The following is a 22,154-nucleotide window of genomic DNA, read 5'->3' as shown; positions in this document are numbered from 1 at the left end:
GAGGAGGACAATCAAGGTGACAGGACATAAAACAATTGAATGAAAAAAATTCATAGCCTGGGGTGGTGGTGGGGGGTGGCGATTAGGTGGTCCTTTGTGAGAAGGGTTAGACTTGTAGGTAACTTTTGTTAGAGAATTTGGCCCAATGTGTGAAAGGTTAGAAAGGCAGATCTTTGGAAAGACAAGAGGAGAAGCTTCCTCACCATCTAGAGCCATCGTAAGATGGAGTGGCTTGCCTGTGAGGAAGGAGGGCGTCCGTTACTGGACGTACCCAAGCAGTGGGAGGTTGCGAGACCAGTGCTGACACAGGGTGGGTGTGGGGGGCTTCTGCCTGGGCTGGTCCTGTATCACTTAGGGTTTCTGCTGACTCCATGTGCCTCTGCTTACATGATCTCTTGGCCAGAATTCAGTTCTAAGTGTCTTCAGTTTAAGTCCTAGCACCTTCTGTCCCACCTCTCTCCCTAGCTAGAGGTACATGGTTTTACTTTGTCTTAGAAGTTTCAGTACCAGAAGGGATGGATTGGTTCAGTGCCAGCAAACAGGCTGAGACCAAGGCTCCAGGACCCTTCTGGTTTGCCAGACCCCTGATGTCTGCCCAAATAGGCCTGAAAGTGGCTTTGTGAAGTTTTTAGTCTGCTGCTCGCCACCCTCTGATTACACATGGCTTGTACTCTTTCCAGAGGTGGAGCTGTATTTCCTAACACCATGCAGCCTCTTACCTCTGCTTTCCTCAGTATCCCTCAAGCCCTGCTCCACAGGATGGGAGGGTCCTCACAAGTACATCTTTCCACAAAGCTCAGGCAGGCCAGGAAAGACAGGGCACGCAGAATCACTCTTTCAGACCCGCTCCTACTTCATCCACCTTGGTTCTTTTGAGGCCCTTTTCCTGAGGAACAGACCTGTGCTGTGTTGTGTTTTGTTTTGAATGGCTGCTCTCACGCCTGCACCTAAAAATTCCCAAGCCCTACTGCCATTATTTTTCATTCTGGAGGCTTTGAAAAGTCATCTCATCCTCAAAGATTCCCTGCTACACAACACAGACGCCAACATGGAAAGCCTCACGATGTCGCCGTGAACAGGTGCTTGGGGGCTTGAATAAGGCTTCAAAGGACAAAAGGAAAACAGCATTTCCACTGGAAGGCAAGAACTTGAGGAAGCTAGAACAATCTCTTCCAAACCTGGCCAACGATCCTTGTTAAGGATGCCAACTTGCCCCGTGTTTTATGCTGGACGGTGCAAAACAAACCCGGTGTGCAGAGAGCACTAACTGCTTCATTTCCGCTTCCGTTTTTCACCAGGGGACCAGCAGAGCTCGCTCAGGCTCAGCATGGAGAATTACATGTCTGAGAGGAAACAGCCACACTGAAAGGATGACAGTGCAATTCAGGTCCTGCTCGTTCACATATTTTATTTATCCAGTGAAGGAAGGGGGAAAAAAATGATAGGACTTGAAGGTGGCACAAATTTTGAGAGGATACCAAGGTCACAGTGTACCATTTTCCTCAGTCTGCTTTAAATCCACAGATTACATAAAAGTGCCAAGGGATGAGATGAACATTTTACTGGAGAATAAAATGTCTTCTTTGAGAGAGAAAACCCTTTTTAAGGTTAATATCTACCCTGGGGTTTCTTATTTGAGGATGGCTTACTTTTGTCTTTATAAAAATATGACAGCTTGTCTAAACTGCTGGGGTTGGATACTGAGAAGTAGGTGGCATGGAGGCTGCTGACTTGGTGACATGCCGGGACCCAGGTCTGGAAGATTCCCACCGTGATGAGAGCCACAGGAACACTGTACATGCCCTTGGTTGTGGAGACATGGTAACACTCAGCAAAAAAAGAGTCTCAGAATCACAGACCAGGACCCCGTTCTACAGATGGCGGAACTGAGGCCTGAGAGGTGAAGTGCTTTCCCCAAGGTCACACAGCTAGTTAGTAGCAGGAACTCAAATTTCTTGACTTCTCATCCAGGGCTTTTGGACACTGCATAAATAGATTCTCCTAATATTGATTTCTTTCCCAAGACTCTAAAGTTGGCAATTTTCGCTTTTTAAGTAAAAAAAAAAAAAAAGAAAAGAAAAGAAAAGAAAAACTGGAGAAAATAAAACCAAAAAAGATTTGTGGAGAACTCTTGATACATTTGTGTCTGATCTCAAGAACCTCAAGTCATAGTTAAAAGACCAAAGCCTGGGTCAAAATTAGAGAACTTGATTTTGCTGTGAACACACATGACACTATCTTACATGTAGTGAATGAGATAAGGACTCGAAGGCAGCACCACACAGGAAAGATTAGAAAAACCAATATTAGAAAGTAAAATGGACCAGTGTTAGCCGGTGGTCGGCTGGTCTAAACTGTTTGGTGCTTTCTAAGAACACGGAAAAACGATACAAAGTCACAACAGATGGGAGGGGAGTTCCAGAGGGCTCCTGGTGTGCACACAGAAGCACCCCATTAAGCAGGTGGGTGCATGTGCACAGGCTGGCACGTGGCATCCATCGTCCCCGGGGCCACTGAAGGAAATGAGTATGAACTCACATACTGCTGCCCACAGCCCAGCACAGCCCTGGGGCACGTCCATGCCAAATCCTTGTCATCTCCAAAACTGGCCTGCTCCCTTGTAACATTATTGGGAGTACATGAGAGATGGGGAGGATTGGGGTGGAAAACATTTCAGGTTGCCGATACAGGCTGGACGTTTTGAACGCGGGACAAAGTGACCGGGATCTTGGTTTCCCCTGGGCCCGGAGCTCTTGTGATGGGCTGGGGGTGGACCTTGAGGTCTGCAATTCGCTCTTTAAACTTCTGCTGAAGGAATTTCTCTTCTTTGGAGTAGCTCTTGGCAAACACTGACATCAGCAGGCACCCTGCCATGGATGTGCCCCCAATGCAGAAGAGGACAGCTCCCGCTAGCTTGCACATGTCAAGGGCGCCGTTAAACTGGATGGCATGCTGTGTCGACCACCACGAAATTGGCTTCGCCAAAGGCTTCGATTTTGGGGGGCACCAGAAAGCCCACGGCCAGAACAGCCAATCCGAGAACCACGAAGACTGTGCCGGAGATGAGTCCGACCTAGAGAAAGACACAATGAAACAAGACAGGGTAAGCCTGCTGCTCCAGGCCTCCAGGGCAGGAATGGTCTCATTTTTTGAGAGAAGAGACTCTTCCTAGTCACCTCTGATTTGTATGAGATGCCGACATAATTTTCTAGTTAGAAAAGAAGTTGAAAAGAGGACCTTCCTGATTTTAGCATCAACCAGGAACTGTAGCACTTGCTTTGACTTTTCCTTTGAGTTTTCTGTTTGTCTAATGCCTGTGATGAAGTGAGATAATCCAAGACCACTTTATAACTTTGTCTAAGTGCAGACAAAACAAGGTCATTGTGCAAGCCACAAAATACCAAGCACCTCCCCTGCCCAATAGAAATGACTTCTTTACTGCTCGCAGCTTCAGTCTCACTCCAGCTTGCCCTCCATATCATATAAGATTCATTGATATCTCCAATCACAGAATTGTTCCTGATCATCCAGAGTCAACTCTGGCTCCTGTAGGCCCCCTCCTTCCCACTGCCACCGCACATCACCCAACCAAAGCCCATGTCTTGTAATAATACATCCTTTCTTACACTCTCTTATCAAAATGCCCTAGAGCCCCTATGGAGTCATCTCTCACTGTGATGAATACTATGCTCAACTTGTTCAACACAGATGTAGGTTCCTGATGATTCTGGCTGGAGGACATTGGCAGTCTGTGTAACTACTCATCCCTTCCCCAAGTAAGTGGAGAAGGAAACATAATTACCAGTTTATAGGCGAGGAAATGTAGCTTTTTGGAGGGAAGATCACCGGCCCAAGGATGGACAGCTAGCAAGGAGCAGAGGATGGGCTAGAAGCCACAGATCTAATCCCAAGGCCAGTGTTTTTTCTCCTCTAACAACATTTAGCTATTTGGGCTTTACTTGTGCAGATATTGAGAAATGTTAAGAGCAGCAGCAGGAGATGAAACTGCATTAGCTCAAGTTCTCATAAAACGTAACACACTGAAGATGGAAAGTCATATACCATTTGGTGGTTTAAGCTCAGAGGTTTGGAATGAACAGACTTAGGCTTGGATTCCAGCACTGCCAACTAGAACTTGACGCATAGAAGGAAAATTACCTAAGCATTCTATTAATTTCCCCATCTATAAAATGATAAATGGCAAGAGTACCCACCTCATAAAGTTGTGGGGGTGGGACTAAATGAAACGATGCATGAAAGCACTCAGCCCTGTGCCTGGCTAAATAATACAGTATAATAAGTAGCCATTATTATTATTATTATTATTATTATTATTATTATTATTATTATTATTATTATTATTATTATTATTATTATTAGGAAACGCGCCTCTTGTAGAATTATGCTACTCTGGCAAGAGTACTGCAATAATCGCTCAGCCCTTGGAATAAAGAACAGCTAATATGGCTTATTTTTTAAACACATTTTTCATTTCCTCCTGTTCCTAATTGCTTTCAGTTAGAGTAACAAGGTCGGCAAAATAATCAAACGCCTAACACCATTTAATCTTGAACACCTAAAGTATATTTATCTAACTTATTTATTTATTACATTTCAGGGTAATACACTTTATTAGATACTTCTTTATTAGGAGGTTTGGATAATAGAAGGAAAATATTTGCAAATCCATCACTCGATCAAAGGGGAGAAAGAGAGTTAGTGTTACTGAGGATCTGTTATGACTGAGGCAAATGCTAAATCCTCACCAGCATCTTATGGGAGGTAGATATTTTTACCCCATTTCACCTATAAGAAACCGAGGTTTATAGGGTTGAAGAAGCACAGTTCAAGGTCCCCTAGTTAAGAAGGCGGTGTGACTGGGCTCTGACTCAGGTCTGCATGACTGCTAAGCCCCACCCCCTACTTTTATTCTCCCTCGATACTTCACCAATTACTATTTTGTAAATACTAAATGTACAGATAGAAGCCCCTTCCATTATTTTTAAAAAATTCCAATAGTTTTATCACCATATATGAACAAATTTCCATTATGTGATATTGTAAAGAAACTGAAAAACAAAAGAATCAATATAACATCTTCTGAAAAAAAAAGTACTGCAGAAAAAATTGGGTTGTGAAATATCACACTTTCTACATTTTTCTAAGAATGGTGGCAAATAAATTCACCATCAAAGACTAACCATTATTTATAATGTTTAAAAAATGACTCATGTTGGAAAATTCTGAATGCACAAGCTAAATTAACTTAAATATCCATGGTGACATGCTTCATATGTCACTAAATTACCTCTCTCCTCAAGAACTGGCACTAATTCTCAAAAACCGAGGGCAGCAAAAATATATCCATCTTAGTTTTCTAAGGTTTCTTAAGAGCAACGGGGGCCAGGGCTGCTCCATCTTCTATTTCTGTCTTGTCTCTCCACAGCACTCAGTCTAGCCTTGCACCCAATAAATACCCCAGACTGACTAACTTAAACCACCAGACTGCTGAATATGGAGCCAGGTGATTGATTCTCAGAGCAGTCTGCTCCTCCACAAAGCAGTGCTTTATAGATTACAATCCACTCTTGGAATATCACTCAGAAGCTAAAAGGCAAACCATGCCTTGTAAATGGCAGAACTCCTGCTCATTTCAAGAACTGGAGAGTGGCTGGCCTCCCTGAGCCTTCTCCCTTTTCCTTGTTATATCAGAGTATCAGAGAGGGAGGCCTGCCAACCGTTGGGGGGAGCATGATATAAGGAAGAGCTACTTTCCAGGACTCTGAAGGTGCCATCAATCCAAGCTGGATGAGGATCTCCAAGAGGGATGCCCAGAGAGGGACTCTAACCCTGTTCAAACATGCCAGGGAGAGCTTGGGATGGTAGGCATGAAGAAGCAATGCTGGGAATACTTCCCTGAGAGTGTAATAGTGGTGAGGAGGGATGTTGGGATACATCAGCTTAATCCTGGTACCATATTGGAGGACTGAGTGGAATAACAATTTTGGGAGTGATGCCATATGGTATTATAAAAGTTGTCTCTGGACACAGCTCCAAGTTGAAGTGGTCCTAGGTCTAAGAGAAGAGGGGTCTCTTAAATGGAGAGAGTTTAAGAAATGCAACCCCGAGGTTTTTAAGAGTCTAAGGGAGCAAACCAGCTCTGCTGGGGCCATACAAAACAGTTGTGATGCTGGGGCACCAGGGGCCTCCCCCAGGCATACCAGAGCAGCCTGGTGCCATGGGATGGTTGGGTCAACACCAACAGTGAGAGAGAAGGACCTCTCCAGGTTATGACAAACAAACCTGAAAGGCAGCAGCAGTGGCAGTTTTTGTGCTGTGACATCTGATGACTCTCTTGACTATGGGGAGAACTGGTGGAAACCCAGTCCCTGCTGCTGGAAAGGAGGACTGGACATGGAGGAGAAACTGGATTCCAGAAGTTCTGCCGCCAGGGGCTATAAGCCAGAAGCTGCTGTTATTTTGACCAACATCCCCTTCGTTGTATCTCTGTGAGCTGATGAGATCGATCTGAAAACGCAGCTTCCTCCAATAAGCAGAGCTGGCAGCAGCTGCAACACAGCTGCTCTGGCAGGGAGGAGGCAGTAATGACTGCTGGAAGCAAGAACAAGCATGGCAGGGAAGAACAGCGTGTGGGAGGAAGGTGCTGGATGGAACCAACTGTGAAAGAAGCTGTCTGGGTTACAGGTGAAATTCAGAAGAAGTGCAGCAAGAGTGAAAACTGGCTTTTCTTCTTCTTCATCAGCCTTGAGGGCTGCTGCTCACCTCTCCTTAGCAGGACCTGAGCTCTTAGTGGTGTCACATGCTGGGGTGATGGCAGATTCAAACTCGCCTGTCCTGACCCTCTTGCCCGACCTGCTTGAGGGGACACTGAGCTTTACAAAGCCATGGCTGATACCAGGCTGGGATCTGGGTCCTCCCGCATGCCTCACCTTGTACAGTCTACACAGCACCCCTTCACCTGGGTAGCGGGGTCCCGCACAAGCTCCTCTGCCTACAGAGACTCTGTCCCTCCAGCCTGTGAGTGCACTCCATCACTCTCGTCTTCAAAAGCTATCCGAGAGCCCTCTGACCCTCTCTAGCTACTGCTTACACTCATCTCCACCCTTGGTAGCCAAGTGTAGTCCTCCTGAAACTCTTCTTTCTGAGGTCAGTGATGACCTCCTAAATGTCAAATCCAATTTTTCCTTTCCTACCTCATTTGAAGATTCTGCAGTCACTGATTTTAAGCACTTATGCTTTCTTCAAGCCCTCACTTACTGTTATCCCTGACGCAACTCTTTCCTGCGTCTACATCCACGTCTATGTCATTAACAACTCAACTCTTAAGCGATTGGAGTTCCCCAGGGTTCTAGCCTTGACTCACATCTCTTGCTCAGTATGCTCTTTGTAGGGTTCAATGTGTGGTCACAGTTTCAACTCCCACCTATCCAATGACTCCCAAATATCCAGCTGCAGCCTAGACTTCTCTCCTGGGCTCTTGCTCCCTATTTCTGACAGCCAATGGGAGGATCGACACAAAAAATATCCCAAAGGATCCTCAAACCCCAAATATTCAAAATAGTATTCCTTCCTCCCTTCCCAATTTCTCTGTGTTCCTGCCATCCACTCACTCTCAGAGTCCTTCCTCACTTTCGTAGTTGACGGATAATTAAGTCTTATTGATTCTACCTCACGAAATTCTCTTAAATCTTGTCTTTCCTCTCCCTCATCACAGCTCCTCTAATGGTACAGAGCATTATTAAATCTTGCCCAGAGCACTGCCATAGTATTCTGATGGTCTCCATGGCTAATCTCATCCTTCTCTTTCTGTCTTTCAAGTGCCATCTGAGAAAATATTTTTTAAAAATAATAACATCCTACGGTTTCTTAAGGGGTGTCCTTAGGTCCTCTCACTTCTAGAATAAAACCAATCCCTTAATATCTAGCAAAACTGAAGAGAAATCCAAGATGTACGTTTAGCTTAGGGGGAAACTGGACAGATTGGGACAGATAGAAGGAGGGTCTTGAGAGAAAAGAAGGGGACCAGAGTCACTTTTGCCTTTAGTAAGACTGTGGAGGGAGCAGTTTTGCCCTGTACCAGCACATCGCTGCTGAACACCCTTTGGGAAATTTCTAAACTGGGCTGAGGACAAGGTAAAAGGAGGTTAACCCTGGGGTGAGGAAAGAATGGCTGGGGTGAGAAGACTGCTCCCATTGGTTCATTCCTGCCATATTTCGGCTGTTTGCTGCACCATCAAGTGGCAACAGTCTTAGTCAAGGTCAAGTGCAAGGACAAGAGAGAAAAATTCCACCGCAGCCTGTTGGATTCTTGGGCAGAGGCAGTGAGTGGGTGGCAGCGGGTAGGTAAAACCAAGTCACATAGATTTCTGCAGATGGTGGCAGCTGCAGGCACTGGGTAAATGAGCAGTGGCAGAGCAGCCATGTACTACTCCAGAACCTGTGAAGCCTAGAGAATGTGTATAATAGTGTGTGCGTGCTGGTGGGGGGAGGGCTGTTTACTCCTGACTCTGAGGCGACCTTCCCAAGAAAGCCTAGATTTATTAATATTTTGCCCTCTCGCTGTACTCAATCAAGCTGGAAGGGTCTGAAGAAATTTCTATTCCATAGCCTTTCAAAGTCTTCTGAGAGCCGGCTCGTGTATACATTTCCAAGTTCATCTCTTGACCTCTCTCCTCCAGCTCTAAACTGCTTGCAGTCTCCTGAATCTGCCATCTTCTCTCACGACTCAGCTTTCGCGATGCTGTTCTTTCTGTTGGGATGCCCTGTTCCTGCTTGTTCACAGGCGAGCTCTTCTGTGGAGTCACTTCCTCTCCAGGCTGATCAGGTCCTCCCTGCCCCCAAACCCCGTGCTCCCAGTAAGTCCTGTGACGACTCTCAGAGGAGTGTTTATCACATTGTATTGTAATAATTCATGTACACATCTACCTTCCCTGTTTGACTGTGAACTCCTTCAGGTCAAGGCTCTATCTTATGCACAGATGAAGCACAGTATCGTATTCACAACTGAATCCCAGAGCACATCACAGAACCTTGGGCACAGTAGACATACAAACATCTGTAGACAGAAAGAACTGCATTGTGTGACTGATGCTCTGTGGATCCATGTGCTGGAGCAAAGATTCTAACTCAGGCCCATTGGATTCCCATCTCTGTTCTGATTAAGCCCCTCCATGCTACCCACTGCCACAGAGCAGGCTTAACAGCAGAGTCCTGCTGAGGCTCTGGGCGTAGCCCCCAGTAAGAGACCCATGTGACCTTGGCAACAGGATGGTGGGAAAGGGGGAGCGCACATCTTGAAACACTTACAAGATGCCATTTGAAATGAAAGAAAAACACAAACAACAACAACAAAAATCATAACAGAAAGGTGCATAATCAGTGACTCTCTCTGTATTGCTACAAAGCACTTCATACACTCATTGGCATGAATTCACCTGCATTCCCTAGAAGGAAACCCAAGAGTGGCTGACTTATTCCCTTGGTAGAGGTGAGGTCTCTGAGACAGTGAATTCTCAGATTTTTCAGGTTGACAGTAGGCTTCTGAATGCCCAGTCAAGTGTTTTATGACTAGGCTATGAGTCTAGGATTTGGATCTTGCTGGAATATAATCTCTAGGAGGCCATGGACTTTTGCTTGTTTTTATTCTCTGAAGTAGGTCCAGCATATCAGGGAACAAATACTTTTGGATCTGGTTTGTGTAAAACAGAAAGGAGGAAATAGTGAAGTTTGAATTCTGGGGTTGGTAATTTACTGAGAATTCTTTATTTTAAATCCATACCCGTATGTTATTTGATGGATTTACAGCTTCACAAATCATGTAACCACTAGTGCTTTGGAACAACGTGAGCATTTACAATATTCTGTATGTCAGTGGCATTTTAGGTTCTTGGCTCAACAGATCTGTCAGGCAAATATTTGGTTTTTTGACACATAGAGAAGCAACCACCCACTTATCTGGGTAAATACAAGATGTGCCAAGCTTGGCTACGCATATCATTGGTCCAGGCCAGTACGGATTCATCAGAAGGGACACTTGTACAGAGTAAGAATGCTGGCTTGACCAATTCTCATACAGAGTACCCGACACTAGTAAGATTCTGAATCAACACAGGTCTTGGGTAGTCCATGGTAACAACTTTATAACCCAATATTTTATTTATTATTTACATTTCCAGTTTTATTTCTGTTTCAGAACTCAGTGTTCCATATGACACCTGGTAATCTCTAATACATTTTATGCTTATTGAGTGCCTACCAGACATTGTTCTAAGTTCTTTGTAAATATCATCTTATTTAATCCTCACAACTTTATGTGGTAGGTACTGTAAGTACCACTGCGAGGGGCCCATTAAATTCTCCAAAGTTACAGAGCTATTAAATGGAAGAGCTGAGATTTGAACCCGTGTAATCTGAGGAAAGAGTTTGTGTTCATACTCATTATGCTACATTGCCTCTTGTTAAACTCTTTTGGCAATAAATTGCAAAAGTTTACATCAATATCAACGTCAAAGTTTCTGGAATCTTTTGGGAGAAAGTTGGCAACGATTGGAAACCTCCAAAACAGAATGTTAGACCTGGAGGGAACCTGAGGCATCATCTGGAGTTGCATCTTCTCAGTGTCCCTTCCTGCATTCTTGCCCTTTCCTTGACTTTTAAACGCTGGAATATCCCAATGTCCTCTTCTCTTTTATGTCTATACTCTCTTCCTAGGTGACCTTATCTAGTCTGGACCCTTACATATACTCTATATGTAAATGACTCCCAGTTCACGAGCTCAATATTGGTATATTTAAATCGCTCCAAGAGATCACCACTTGCATGTTTCATAGACATCTCCAATCTCAAACTCTTCAGTCCCTACCCTTCCTACTGCTCTCCTGGTGTTCTCCATCCCTGTAAATTATAACATCATCCACTAAATAGCTCAGGCTTCCAGTCCTGGAGTCATTGTGCTTGGCTCCTATTTCTGCCCTATCGAATTCACTAGCATGTCCTGAGAGCTTGGCCTTCAACCTTGATGCTAAACCTGACTGCTTCTCACCATCTCCATTAATACTACCCTAATCTAAGCCACCGTCATCTCTTGTCTGGGCACTTTAACGGCCTCTTAAATAATCTAGCTGCTTGTACCCTTCTCTTTCTAGAATCTATTTTCTGTACTGTTGCCAGAATGATCTGGTTAAAATATTAGTCGGATCACGTCACTACTGTTTAAAACATTCAGGTGACTTCCCATGTCTCTCAGGGTAAAAACCGAAGCCCTCACTATTATCTCCGAGGCTCCACACAAATCATCTGTGTCCTGTTACTTTCATGAATCCATCACCTGTTCTTTCCCCTCCTCCCATTCCACTCCAACCAGACTGGACTGCTTGCTATTCTGCAAACACACCAAACTAGTTCCCATTTCAGAGCTTTTGGACTTGCTGTTTTCCCAGCCTAGAATGGCCTCCAGCCAGATAATTTTATGGTCTCCTCCCTCAGCTCTCCTGGTATTTGCTCAAAGGTCATCTCCTCTGAAAGGCTTTCTACGAGCAGCATGTCTAAATACGAGTTTTCCATCCTTCCCTCTACTCTTATTCTGATTTACTTCTCTTCACAGCACTTGTCATTACTATTCTATTGTGTGGTTTATTTGTGTACAGTCAGTTTCACATGATGGACTGTAAGTTCCGTGAGGGCAAGGACTTTGTCTTCTCTCGTTTCCTACTTTAACCTCCAGCGCTTTGCAACTTCTTGGCACAGAATAGCTGCTCACTAATCATATACTGAATCACTGAACACATTGTCCAGTGACGCTCCCTCATTTGAGGAAGTTGAAGCTCAGAGAGCCTCACAACCACACATCCGGCAGAGGCAGAGCTGGGAGGCTGACACTATGCTGTCTCAGCATCAATTCTCTCTAGATACCCAACTATTTCTTTTCTTAATTATTGTAATTTGTCAAATGATTCTTACCAAACCTGTAAGGGAGGCTGAAAGCATGTTTTGCTTTCAAATGGCTTCATTGTTGGTAAACTTAGTGGCACATGAGTAACAGCAGCAAAAATAATAATTAATGATGGCAAGTATACCTATTTATGTTTAATCTGCAAATCAACAATTGTGCTGTGTTTGGAGGTTTCCTTCAGCCCAAGGTTTATAGTCTCCTTTCTTAGGAGAAGAAAACTTCTAAGTTTAAAGTTTAAAACTAAGAGTGATGCACACGCAGAGTCCTGAGTTCTCTATACTTAAATTATTGACCATATCCAATGACCTCTCCATTTCCCGAGTGAAATACATGCTCTTTACTTACTCTTTACTTACCTTCCAGAATACTGAGCTCCACCTGTTAGGTGATCTCTGGATCTGGAAATCATCCTCATACTCCCAGATCGAGGTGGTACAGTCCTCATAAAACTGGTGCAGGTAGGACCGGACTCCGTAGCGCTGGTACCCACCCTCGGTAGCAGCCTGTGCCTGCTTGGACCCACAGACTTTGCTGCAAGAACTCATCCTTCCTAGCTGGAATGACAACACCCACAGGCATCAGCCCAAAGAGCTCTGGCCTCAGGAACAAAAGGCACATTAAGGGTGAGAACCAGGCTGAATAATCTCAGCCTATTTGAACAATGCTCTTTTCTTGAAAGAAGAGACACTTTTAAAGACCTGCTTTTCTTAAAAGTTGCTCTTCTCTACTTAATGCAAAATTACCCCAAACACTCAATGACTAGAACAGGTGCTTAGTCAAAGAAATGAGACATAACAGCCCAGCTCTCTTAAATGATGCGATTTAAGCAGAAAGCACATGAGAAATGGTAACAAAGAAGCTGAGGTTTTCAGTGCCTTGACAAGAAATCTTCAATCTCTTAGAACCCAGTAGTCTTTACACTTCCATGTTAAAGAATTAGGCAGGGACTCTCACTTGCTACAGGTGGAATTTGTCTTGGACTGTCCTCTCTGATGCTTAACCATGTTCCCTTGTGGAAACTACATGGTGTTACTTAGCACTTTGAAATTTTGCCTTCGGATCTCATGTATCTTGCTCTAATAGTGGTCAAGTTGTACAGGAGCTTTATTAAAAAGCTGCAGAAAAACTTAAAACATTTCATGCTTTATTAATCACAAATGGCTTGGTCAATAACTCACTGACTCTCACTCCAGGTATTTCAGGCATTCTTTGAGGATACATCTGTCCATGTGGGATATCAGAGCATAAGGTAGAGGGCAGACCTAGCCTTTTATTATTTTCCATTAAGTGTCTACTATAAGCAAGAATTCAGAGAATTGTTTAATGAAACTAGGCTCTGGGTGGGCTGTTTGGGACTCTGCCTTTTTAAGATGGAAATTTCAACTTGATTTGACCTAATTTGACCTGAGAGAGAGGAATCTGGTTATTAAATCATGGTGAAAAAAAAAAGGAATTGTTGAGGGACAGAAATTTTGGTGAGTAAGAGAATTCTCAGTTATTCTCTGTTTGGTTTTCTATCTCCGTGTAAGCAGATAAATAGGTAGCTGGAGATATCAAATACTTTTTTAGATTTTTCAGTTATCCTCAAGGTGGTTTTCCCTGTGTGGACATAGCTTTAAACTCTAGAGTTCTCTTTGTCTATGTGACAAAGCAAGGGACAATATAGAAGGGTATTTTCCCATTGAACCAGGTTGTCTCAGGGCCTGTGCTTTCCAGTAACTTATCAAGAAATCAAGTAGTAATGCTTATCTACAAGGAAAAAATAATTTAAAATTCTGGCAAGTGTTCCTGTATGGCCACTTAGTTTGGTTGGATAGAATCACGGGGCTGAAATCAAAGCTGAAGCCAGGGATTCACTGTCCCATGGCCACCAAATGAACCCTTAAGAATATCTCGTAAATGTGTGCCCTTAGCTTCAGGTGGGTTTTGGTTAGAAAATGTACTTGGGGGGTTGGGGAGGGTATAGATTAGTGGTAGAGTGTGTGCTTAGCATGCATGAGGTCCTGGGTTCAATCTCTAGCACCTCCATTAAAAAAAAAACAAAAAACCAAACCTAATTACATCCCCCCCCCAAGGTGCATTTCTTAAAACAAACAAACAAACAAACAAACAGAAAACAGGAAGGAAGGAAGAAAGAATGAGAAAATGTAGTCAAATTTAGGAAAATACAGACCTGATCTTAGAAAAATGATGCAAATGGGTGTTACTGACAGTGACCAATACTTTTCAAATGTCGCTCAGTATTACATTTAGTGCCTACATCCCAGTGCCTTCTTCCTGTTTTGGGTCCAGCTACCATCTAAAGATGTCACCCAGGAGGAGAAAGCAGGGAAGGAATTTTTCTGTGTTTTTGCTTTTTAACACTTCAGAAGGATATTATTCATAAAAATATCAAGATTTTAGAATGTACTTTGCCTGATTAGAGCGGAAAAGACTGATGGACTAATTTTTTTTCATATTTTCAGTGATCTTGTCAGTACCTTTTAATCCTTACAGAATGAAAATGATTAACAGGGGACTATTACTAGTGATACATAAGTAGACTAATTCTAAAGGCACTGTCCAATAAAGTTTCAGTCAAGGGGAGATGGGATTAGTATTACTAATTCTTATTTGTCATTGATGAAACTGAGGCATAGGAAAACTATCTGCTAAAGGTTGTATCATGAGTCAGGGAGCAGACGAAAGATGACACTATAGTTAACAGGAGTATGGATTGAATCATATTTGCATAATTGGAACCTACTCATACAAATATATACTTTCAGCTTTTCTATAAAGCGACTTTTTAGAAAATCAGAGACTTTAACATGAAAAAAAGACAAAAATAGATATGATAGGAGTAAAAAAAAAAAAATCCGTCATAGCAACAGTAGTTGTCTTCCTTAGTTGCTGAAATCGTTCTTTCTCAGGATTTAGCTCTGATGCAGAGCAGAACCATGTGACATTCTGTAGTCATTCCCTGCACAGCGTGTTTCCAGAACACTAGGTCAAATGTTTCTGCTTTATAGGATGAGACTCAGTAGTCCAATTTGGTTAAACATGATATGGGTAAAACCATAAAAGAGATAGAAAATGTTACAAAAACATTTTTAAGTCTGAGTGATAGAAGGCTCTACTCTAAGTCAGAATGGATTTTTAGTGAAGTTAGGTACATTCCAGAAAAGAAATCCAAGTGTGTCTTATTCTTTCCTCTAGGCACACAAAGTACAAGAACATGGCCTGTGTTGTGATAACCACACAGAACAGAGAATGGGCTCTAATGCTAGTTCTTGATCTGTAACTTAGTGGTTTTGACATCTCAGGCAAGCTCAGTAACCTCTCTGGGCTATGGTTTCACTGTCCTTAAAATAAGGTAGTGGACCAGATAACCTCTCATTCCTTCCAGAAATAGTTTTTTAGGAGTCTTAGGCCATGAATTTACAGAGTCGATTATTTTTGGTGGATAAACAACTGGGTTTAGTGATTTCCCGCCTCCTCTCAGACTCTCAATGATTGTTAGATTGGTTTATTATAGTATGTATGAAGCTTCAGTTGAAAAGAGCATATAAGCTAATAGTTAGGTTAGTTACTTCATATTAAGTAGACTGAATATGTATTGTTTATTTGTTTAATAAATTACTTCAGCATAGTGTATGTTGCCTAAAATACTGGTCCCTGCATGTCTTAGAGGTTTCATACATCTGGCCAAATATGCAATTTGTTGGGATTCACTTTTAGAGGAGAATGATCACTTGGTAGAACATGAGTTTTATTTTCATTTTTTTGAGAAAAAGTAATTATTTTATTTATTTTTTAATTGAAGTATAGTTGATTTACAATATTGTGTTAGTTTCTGATGTACAGCAAAGTGATTCAATTGTACATATATATATTCCTTTTTATATTTTTTCAATATAGGTTATTACAAGATACTGAATATAGTTCCCTGTGCTATACAGTAGGACTTTGTTGTTTATTGAATTTTAAACTATAACATGTTAGAGTAGAAATTTTGCACCTACAAAATCTCAACAGAGATTTACATTCCTTATAGGAAAGCTGGTAACTTTTGGTTTCAATATAGAAAATGTTACAGTTATTTGGAATTACTTGGTTGACTGACACCTCCAGTATCATAAAAAGGATACAAAAGGTCATTTGATAAAGTCACTTTAAAAGCTGGGCAATGATCATACAACAAACTTGGGCTGAGAAGAAAGGGAAGGTACCTGGAAAGGCTTTTTAGCTTGCCTCAGCATTTATTGAATGAATAAGGCTTTGTAAGAATTCCGGTGTTTGCATTTCAAAAACAGTAAGGCTACATCGATGACTGTTGTTCAGTGATGGATCCTGAAGGGGGGCTCTTTTCTTGAGAGAAAAGCCTTAACATCCTAGGAAGTGCATGCATGAGGGGAGGTGAGTGAAAATACTTTCCAGGACTGTTTTTAAATGAGTTCAGTATTCATTTTATGAATACTCTAGTGGAGCCTGTTGCGTCCTCACCACCAGCATGGCCGCCATGGAGCACAAACAACACTAGTGTCTGGTTACTTGGTCATCTACAAAGGGGGAGTTGTTTTCCTTCTTACTGAGGAACGTTCTAGGTGCCGATAAGTGAAGATCTATCTGTGGTTTTCCTCTATTTATTATTTGTCTGTGGTATCTGTCTCAGCTGCACACGCAGCTATACATTAAATAGATACTCAATTCTTAGCAACACCGCATATCTACTGCATACCAGAGACTCATAGAGAGAGAAAATCATCCCTTAACTCCCCTCCCAAACTTCTGAGAGGCTTTCTACAGTGAGTATATGAAATATCAGCCCCTTTTCACTCTCTATCAGCCCTTGTCCAGATTTGTTTCTCTTCCTAGCACTTGTTACTACCTGATCCTTTGTTACATGGTTTATTGATGGTCCTATAGACTGGGTACATGATAAACTGTAAACTTCATGAGGGTAGGGACATTTTCTGTCCTGTTTACCACTTTAATCTCAAGCATTTTGACATTTCTTAGCACAGAGTTCTAGAAGTCGGTGGCGAGGTGGCCTGAGTGGTCCTTGACTTTTCATTCCTCCCTTCCTTCAGTGCTTTTAAAGCCTAAGTTATGAGCCAGATTATGTGAAGATGATGGTTACAAAGATGAGTGGGGCACACCTTTTGCTCTCAGTTGACTCTTGGGTTAGAAGAAGAAACACTTCTGAAGCAGAAAGTGCAAGAAAATGGGCACCAAAATGATGTATTTGCAGCAGGAAGAAGTACAAATGCTGAGAATCCCTTGAACAATTACTCTGTTCAGCAAAGAAAGCCATACATGTGTGACCATCATCTCTATGTGTCCCATTACACTAGAGTATCAATTTGTTGGGAATTTGAATTTCAGCCTAATAGAAGCATTTTTATATTTTCTCTGAAAAATGTTCATAGACAGGAAAACAGGAATAAGGCTTAATGCCTCATAAAACTCTAAGAACAGCACAGATTTTATATTATTTGTCTTCATGGTCTCCTTGAGAGAAGAGAGGCAGAAAATTGAGGCACAGAAAGGATGAGTGTTTTCCCATGGCTCTACATGTGAGTCAGTGGTGAGGCCAGGCACAGGCCCTGTTCTATTCATTCTCTTTCAAAGATTATTCAATTTTTTTCATATTGCTTTTCTCTCCCATAAAATCATTCTGAGATAATGAGAGTGAAGTTCCCATTAGAGCCACTTTTCCACAGGGCCAGTGCTGCAAAATCCAGGCACATAGCTGATTTAGACCATTTATCCAACACCACACCAAAAGGTCAATTCACTTAAAAGAATCAGTTAGACTCAGAGTGGCTGCAGGAAGGCATGAAAGCTGGCTAACAGCTTTTTCACTTTTAAATCAGGCATTTTGGAATTATACAAGCATGACCTTAAACTTGAAAATGTGTTTCTACCAATGGACCATCTCCGAGATATTATATTGTCCTGGCACAGCAGTAGATTGTGGCTCTCTATTGTGAACTTTTTTTGTTCCAAGTCAGTGGGTATGCCACTACTTTTATAATTTTTAAAAGGCAGGTAATGATAAGCCATTATCTTACCACTTTACTTCTTTAAGAAGTATTTTTAAACAAGGTACTATAAAGTCTAAAACCCAAATGAGAAGAGAAAACGAATCCATATTCTCTTTAAATCTTTTATCTATGTGCGGACCACAAGGTACTTATGAATCTACATGTGACAAGGTGTGAGTCTTACCTTTGAAGTCCTCCTCTTCCTGTTCTTGTTTACTCTTTGACCTTTCCTTTTAATAGCACATTCTTCAAACCTATTTAAGAAAAAAATCTCTGTAGAATATGATCTGGCTAAAAGCCCAAAGTTCATAAGCCATTCTTATAACTTACAAGGAGTCATTTAACATTGACAAAAACATTTACAAAGGATTTCTTGTTCAAGAGCAGAGATAGCTTTTTTTTTTTTACATAAGTGTAACATATTTTATAACTTTTTAATGGGCTCTCATGAGAGTTCATAGAGTAAATGAGACAACAAATGAAAAATACTTTGTAAACTATAACACATTATACAAAAATATTTTTACTTTGATATAATTATATTCCATATAGTCAATAACACCAACTAGACCTGATACATTTGTATTTTTACAAATTATGAATTAAAAGATTACTTGCATTCTAGATACCCCAGACTTGATTTCCTTGGTGCTTGTTCCATTACAAATTAATCTTATAGCCATTGTATTTTCTGATCCATTTACATGCATTTTAGACTTATTAAGGCTCTTTGGATAATTTACTCATCAGGCTGACTTTTACTCCTATATTCATTTTCTTCCTATCACGATCATTTTACTTTCCATCTGCCTAAGAAGAGCAGGTGCTCACGAAAGATTTAATTAAAAAGCCATTGCCAACTGTTGGTTTCCTACATTACTTTAGTCATGTGAAATAAAATAATAATTGGGGCCATATTTTTCAAGAGGCCATTAAGAATTCTTTCTGATGAACAGTTTCCCATCCATTTGCAGGAGACCCTCAAAGATTTGAGGTGTGTAAGCCTAGTTGAGGCCTGAAAAACTGCTTTCAGTATTTTCCAGGTTCAGTCTGTATGAACCATCGCTAAAACCTTCTTCAAGATTCATTTATTTGCCCTGAAATTTTATTTTGTGGGTGGTATGTGAGCAGATTTGGGAAAAGCAGCAGATTATATTAGGATACCAGACCCAGGTAAGCAAAAGAAAACAAGTCTGTCTGTCTGTCTCTCATTTGTGCCTGTCTCTCTCAATTAAATGTCCCTTCTTTTTATCTGTCATCTTTCTCATTTTCTTTGAAGGAACTGACTCCACATATGCCCTTCACCAAAGGCGGGCCTGGTCTGGAGCCCAAAAAGCTCTCCAAGGTTCTGAAAACATTTCTGTTACAGAGCCAAGAATCAATTAAGTAAACATCAGCTGTTTAACTCCAGCTCTGTTTTCTTTGAGGTCATGAGCTTTGGTCTGACCCCCACCCAACGCCCCTTTATAACAATACAAAGAAGGAGGTGCTGAGATCATATCAAAACACTCCAACATCTTTAGATATGGCAGAAGTCTGGGGAGGTAAAGGAGGGGTTAAATTCAGCCTAGAAAATGGATCAAACCAGCTTTGCAAACTCCAAATACATATATTTAACTCTTACCTAATACACAACTTTTCCTATCTCACAGAAGAGAAACTCCTTAGTTTTCCCTGTCTACCTGTCAAATTCTTACATAACACAAACCACAAACCGCCAAAGCATGGAGTTGGCTACTCCTAATTTGTATGTGTTCATGGATTTTAATACGCATAGATTTTGTAGAGATTTGTGTATATATAATAAATGTGAATGAGTAAAGTGTGTGTGTGTGAGAAACAGGTAGACAGAGAAAGAGAGAGAGAGAAAGACAGAGAGACAGAATATGAATATTTGTGCGTGAGGAGCGAGGAAGGAAAGAGAAAGGGAGGAGAGCGAGAAAGACAAGTCAAGCTTAGAAAACCTCATCCCTGGGCTCCGCATGGCTTTACCTGCCCCCTGCGATCCCCTGACCCGTGGAGCAAATGCAGCCAGTTAGCCGCAGATCTCTCGCTGGGGTCCCATCTCCGTCGCCGCCGCCGCCGCCGCCGCCGCCGCTCCCGCCTCGCAGAGCTCAGCCTGCGCGTGATTGACAGCTGGGCGTCCCGCGTGCCCGCGCAGCCGAGGCCCGCGCAGCCTGCCGCCGCCGCCGCCGCCGCCGCCGCCGCCGAAGGGGCGGGGCCGGCGCCGCGCCGACGTGCGACGAGTGGGCGGGGCCCGGCTGGCGCGGCTCTTGAGGCCGGCCCGCTTCCGGCCTGCAGCGCGGGGCCACAGGCGCCCCCTCAGGCGGTGACTCGCCGTCTGGAAGGAGGGTTACTCTTCTCTGCCCAAGCTCCACGGGGCCTGCACTGCTCCGCTTTCTGCCGTGGCCACGCTTCTTCCCCTGCCCAGCCCAACTTCCGCCATGGCGGCCTCTGACACGAATTTTTTCAGATGGATGGAGAAGGCCGATAAGCCTGCTGTGTGTTTCCTCGCCCACCCCCTCATGTGTAGAGGCTTCTCCGGACCATGTCTCATGTCCTTGGTGCCATACGACCGAGGTGAGGAACTTCTCTGGCTGGCAGAGCGCTGCTTACCTCGAAGAACCTTCCCATTTCTGTCAGCCTTGGGCCGTCTCAGTGCCTCCCCCTCGTCCCTGACCCCAAGGTCATTTAGACTTGAGTGAGTGAGATGGAAGAGTGATGAAGAAAATGAATTAAATGATGATACTCAAGAAAAACACACAAGCGCACGAGGGCAAGAACACTAGAAAGTTACCTCAGAAAACGTGTGTAGTTGTGGGCAGGTTAGCATATGCATGCAGTGACCCCTGCTCCATGAGACCTTCTGCAGACCACTGGTAAGTGGCATTGAATGGAAATGATGAATAAAATAGTTCATACTTGCACAGCCACTCTACACATCGTAACACCTCGCATTTACATGGTGCTTACTATGTCCCAGGCATTGCTCTAATATATATATATATTAACTATATGCATATTAACTCATTCAGTCCTCACATCAGCCCTCTGTGTAGGGGTTATTGTTTATTATCCCAGTTTCACAGATGAGGAGGCTGAGGCACAGAGAGAAGTGACTTGCCCCATGGTGACACGGGTCTCACAATTACTCGTCACAGGTCACACAACTGCTAAATGGGGGAGGGGAACTGGAATCTACAAGATGACCTGGAGAGAATTTAGGGTATAAGTGATATTTTGCCTAAAAAACGGTAAAAGATAATTCTATTTTTATTAAACCATGGATATATCAAGGCAAATGTTGAGCAAATGCTTTGAGGAACACCAAGGGATGGCTGTGTCTTCCATGTTCCTATGGTTCACAACTCTTATCCCAGTGCAACACCGCTTAAACCTGTAGGCACCACATTTCTTTTCTCCCTTCCCACTTTCTTCGTGAAAGTGCATCTTCCAGGAATTTTGACGTGTTGCTTCTTAGCTTGCTTTTTCTCTTAGTCGGTGTGTGGATCTGGTGACATTTATTTATTCTTGGATTGTGACATGGCTGCTGTGCTGTCCCATCCTTGAAAGTCCAAAAGAATCTGCACACATGGAAAAAAAGCCAGGGGCTCAGAACTGTACATCTATCAGAGGAAGGGTGTGGCTGACTTCCTTGTTGGTTTCTGTTAAGTGTGATGGTCTCTTTTGACAACGCATGAAGAATTTATAATCTATTAATTCAGAGATAAAGTCTAAACAGAGCTTGGAATTGAACCCACCAGGGTTTAATCCTGGCTCCACAACCTCCTGCTTTTTAACCTAGTCAGGTTGCTTCACCACTGAACACCCCATTTTTTTCCTCTATAAAATGGTTGTAGTAATATCTACTTCATATGGTAGTTATGAGAATTGAATGAAATTAAATTTGTAAAGCACTTATCACAAAGCCTCGTACTTAGCAAGTACTTAATGAACTATAGCTGTGATGTTAATGACAATTTAGCTAAATGTTTTGAGAGCCTATGATGTTTTCAGCTTGGAACCTCGAGGCTTCTGCTTCCCAGGTACTCTTCATTTGCTTCCTCTTTTCCCAGATATATTTCCAATCTGTGCCATCTCTGGCATCTCTGTGGAAGTTTCTGGTGAGGTGACCCAGAGGTGGACATGCCTGT

General features: G+C 42.6%; 1 protein-coding gene across 1 annotated transcript; it reads right to left on the bottom strand.

Annotated features, from left to right (window-relative positions):
- Positions 1 to 1,388: 1,388 nt before the first annotated feature.
- Positions 1,389 to 20,184, bottom strand: NRSN1 (neurensin 1). The gene is given in 5 exon segments (XM_014557195.2): positions 1,389 to 2,952; positions 2,954 to 3,073; positions 12,328 to 12,525; positions 18,185 to 18,254; positions 19,993 to 20,184. Coding segments are annotated over 3 exon segments (588 nt in total). The 5' UTR covers positions 12,517 to 12,525; positions 18,185 to 18,254; positions 19,993 to 20,184; the 3' UTR covers positions 1,389 to 2,673.
- Between the last annotated feature and the right edge of the window lie 1,970 nt (positions 20,185 to 22,154).

Source organism: Camelus ferus, chromosome 20 (genome assembly GCF_009834535.1).
Source record: "Camelus ferus isolate YT-003-E chromosome 20, BCGSAC_Cfer_1.0, whole genome shotgun sequence".
Taxonomy (NCBI): domain Eukaryota; kingdom Metazoa; phylum Chordata; class Mammalia; order Artiodactyla; family Camelidae; genus Camelus; species Camelus ferus.
Note: the sequence above shows the minus strand (reverse complement) of the source record. Positions and strands in the feature narration are given on the sequence as shown.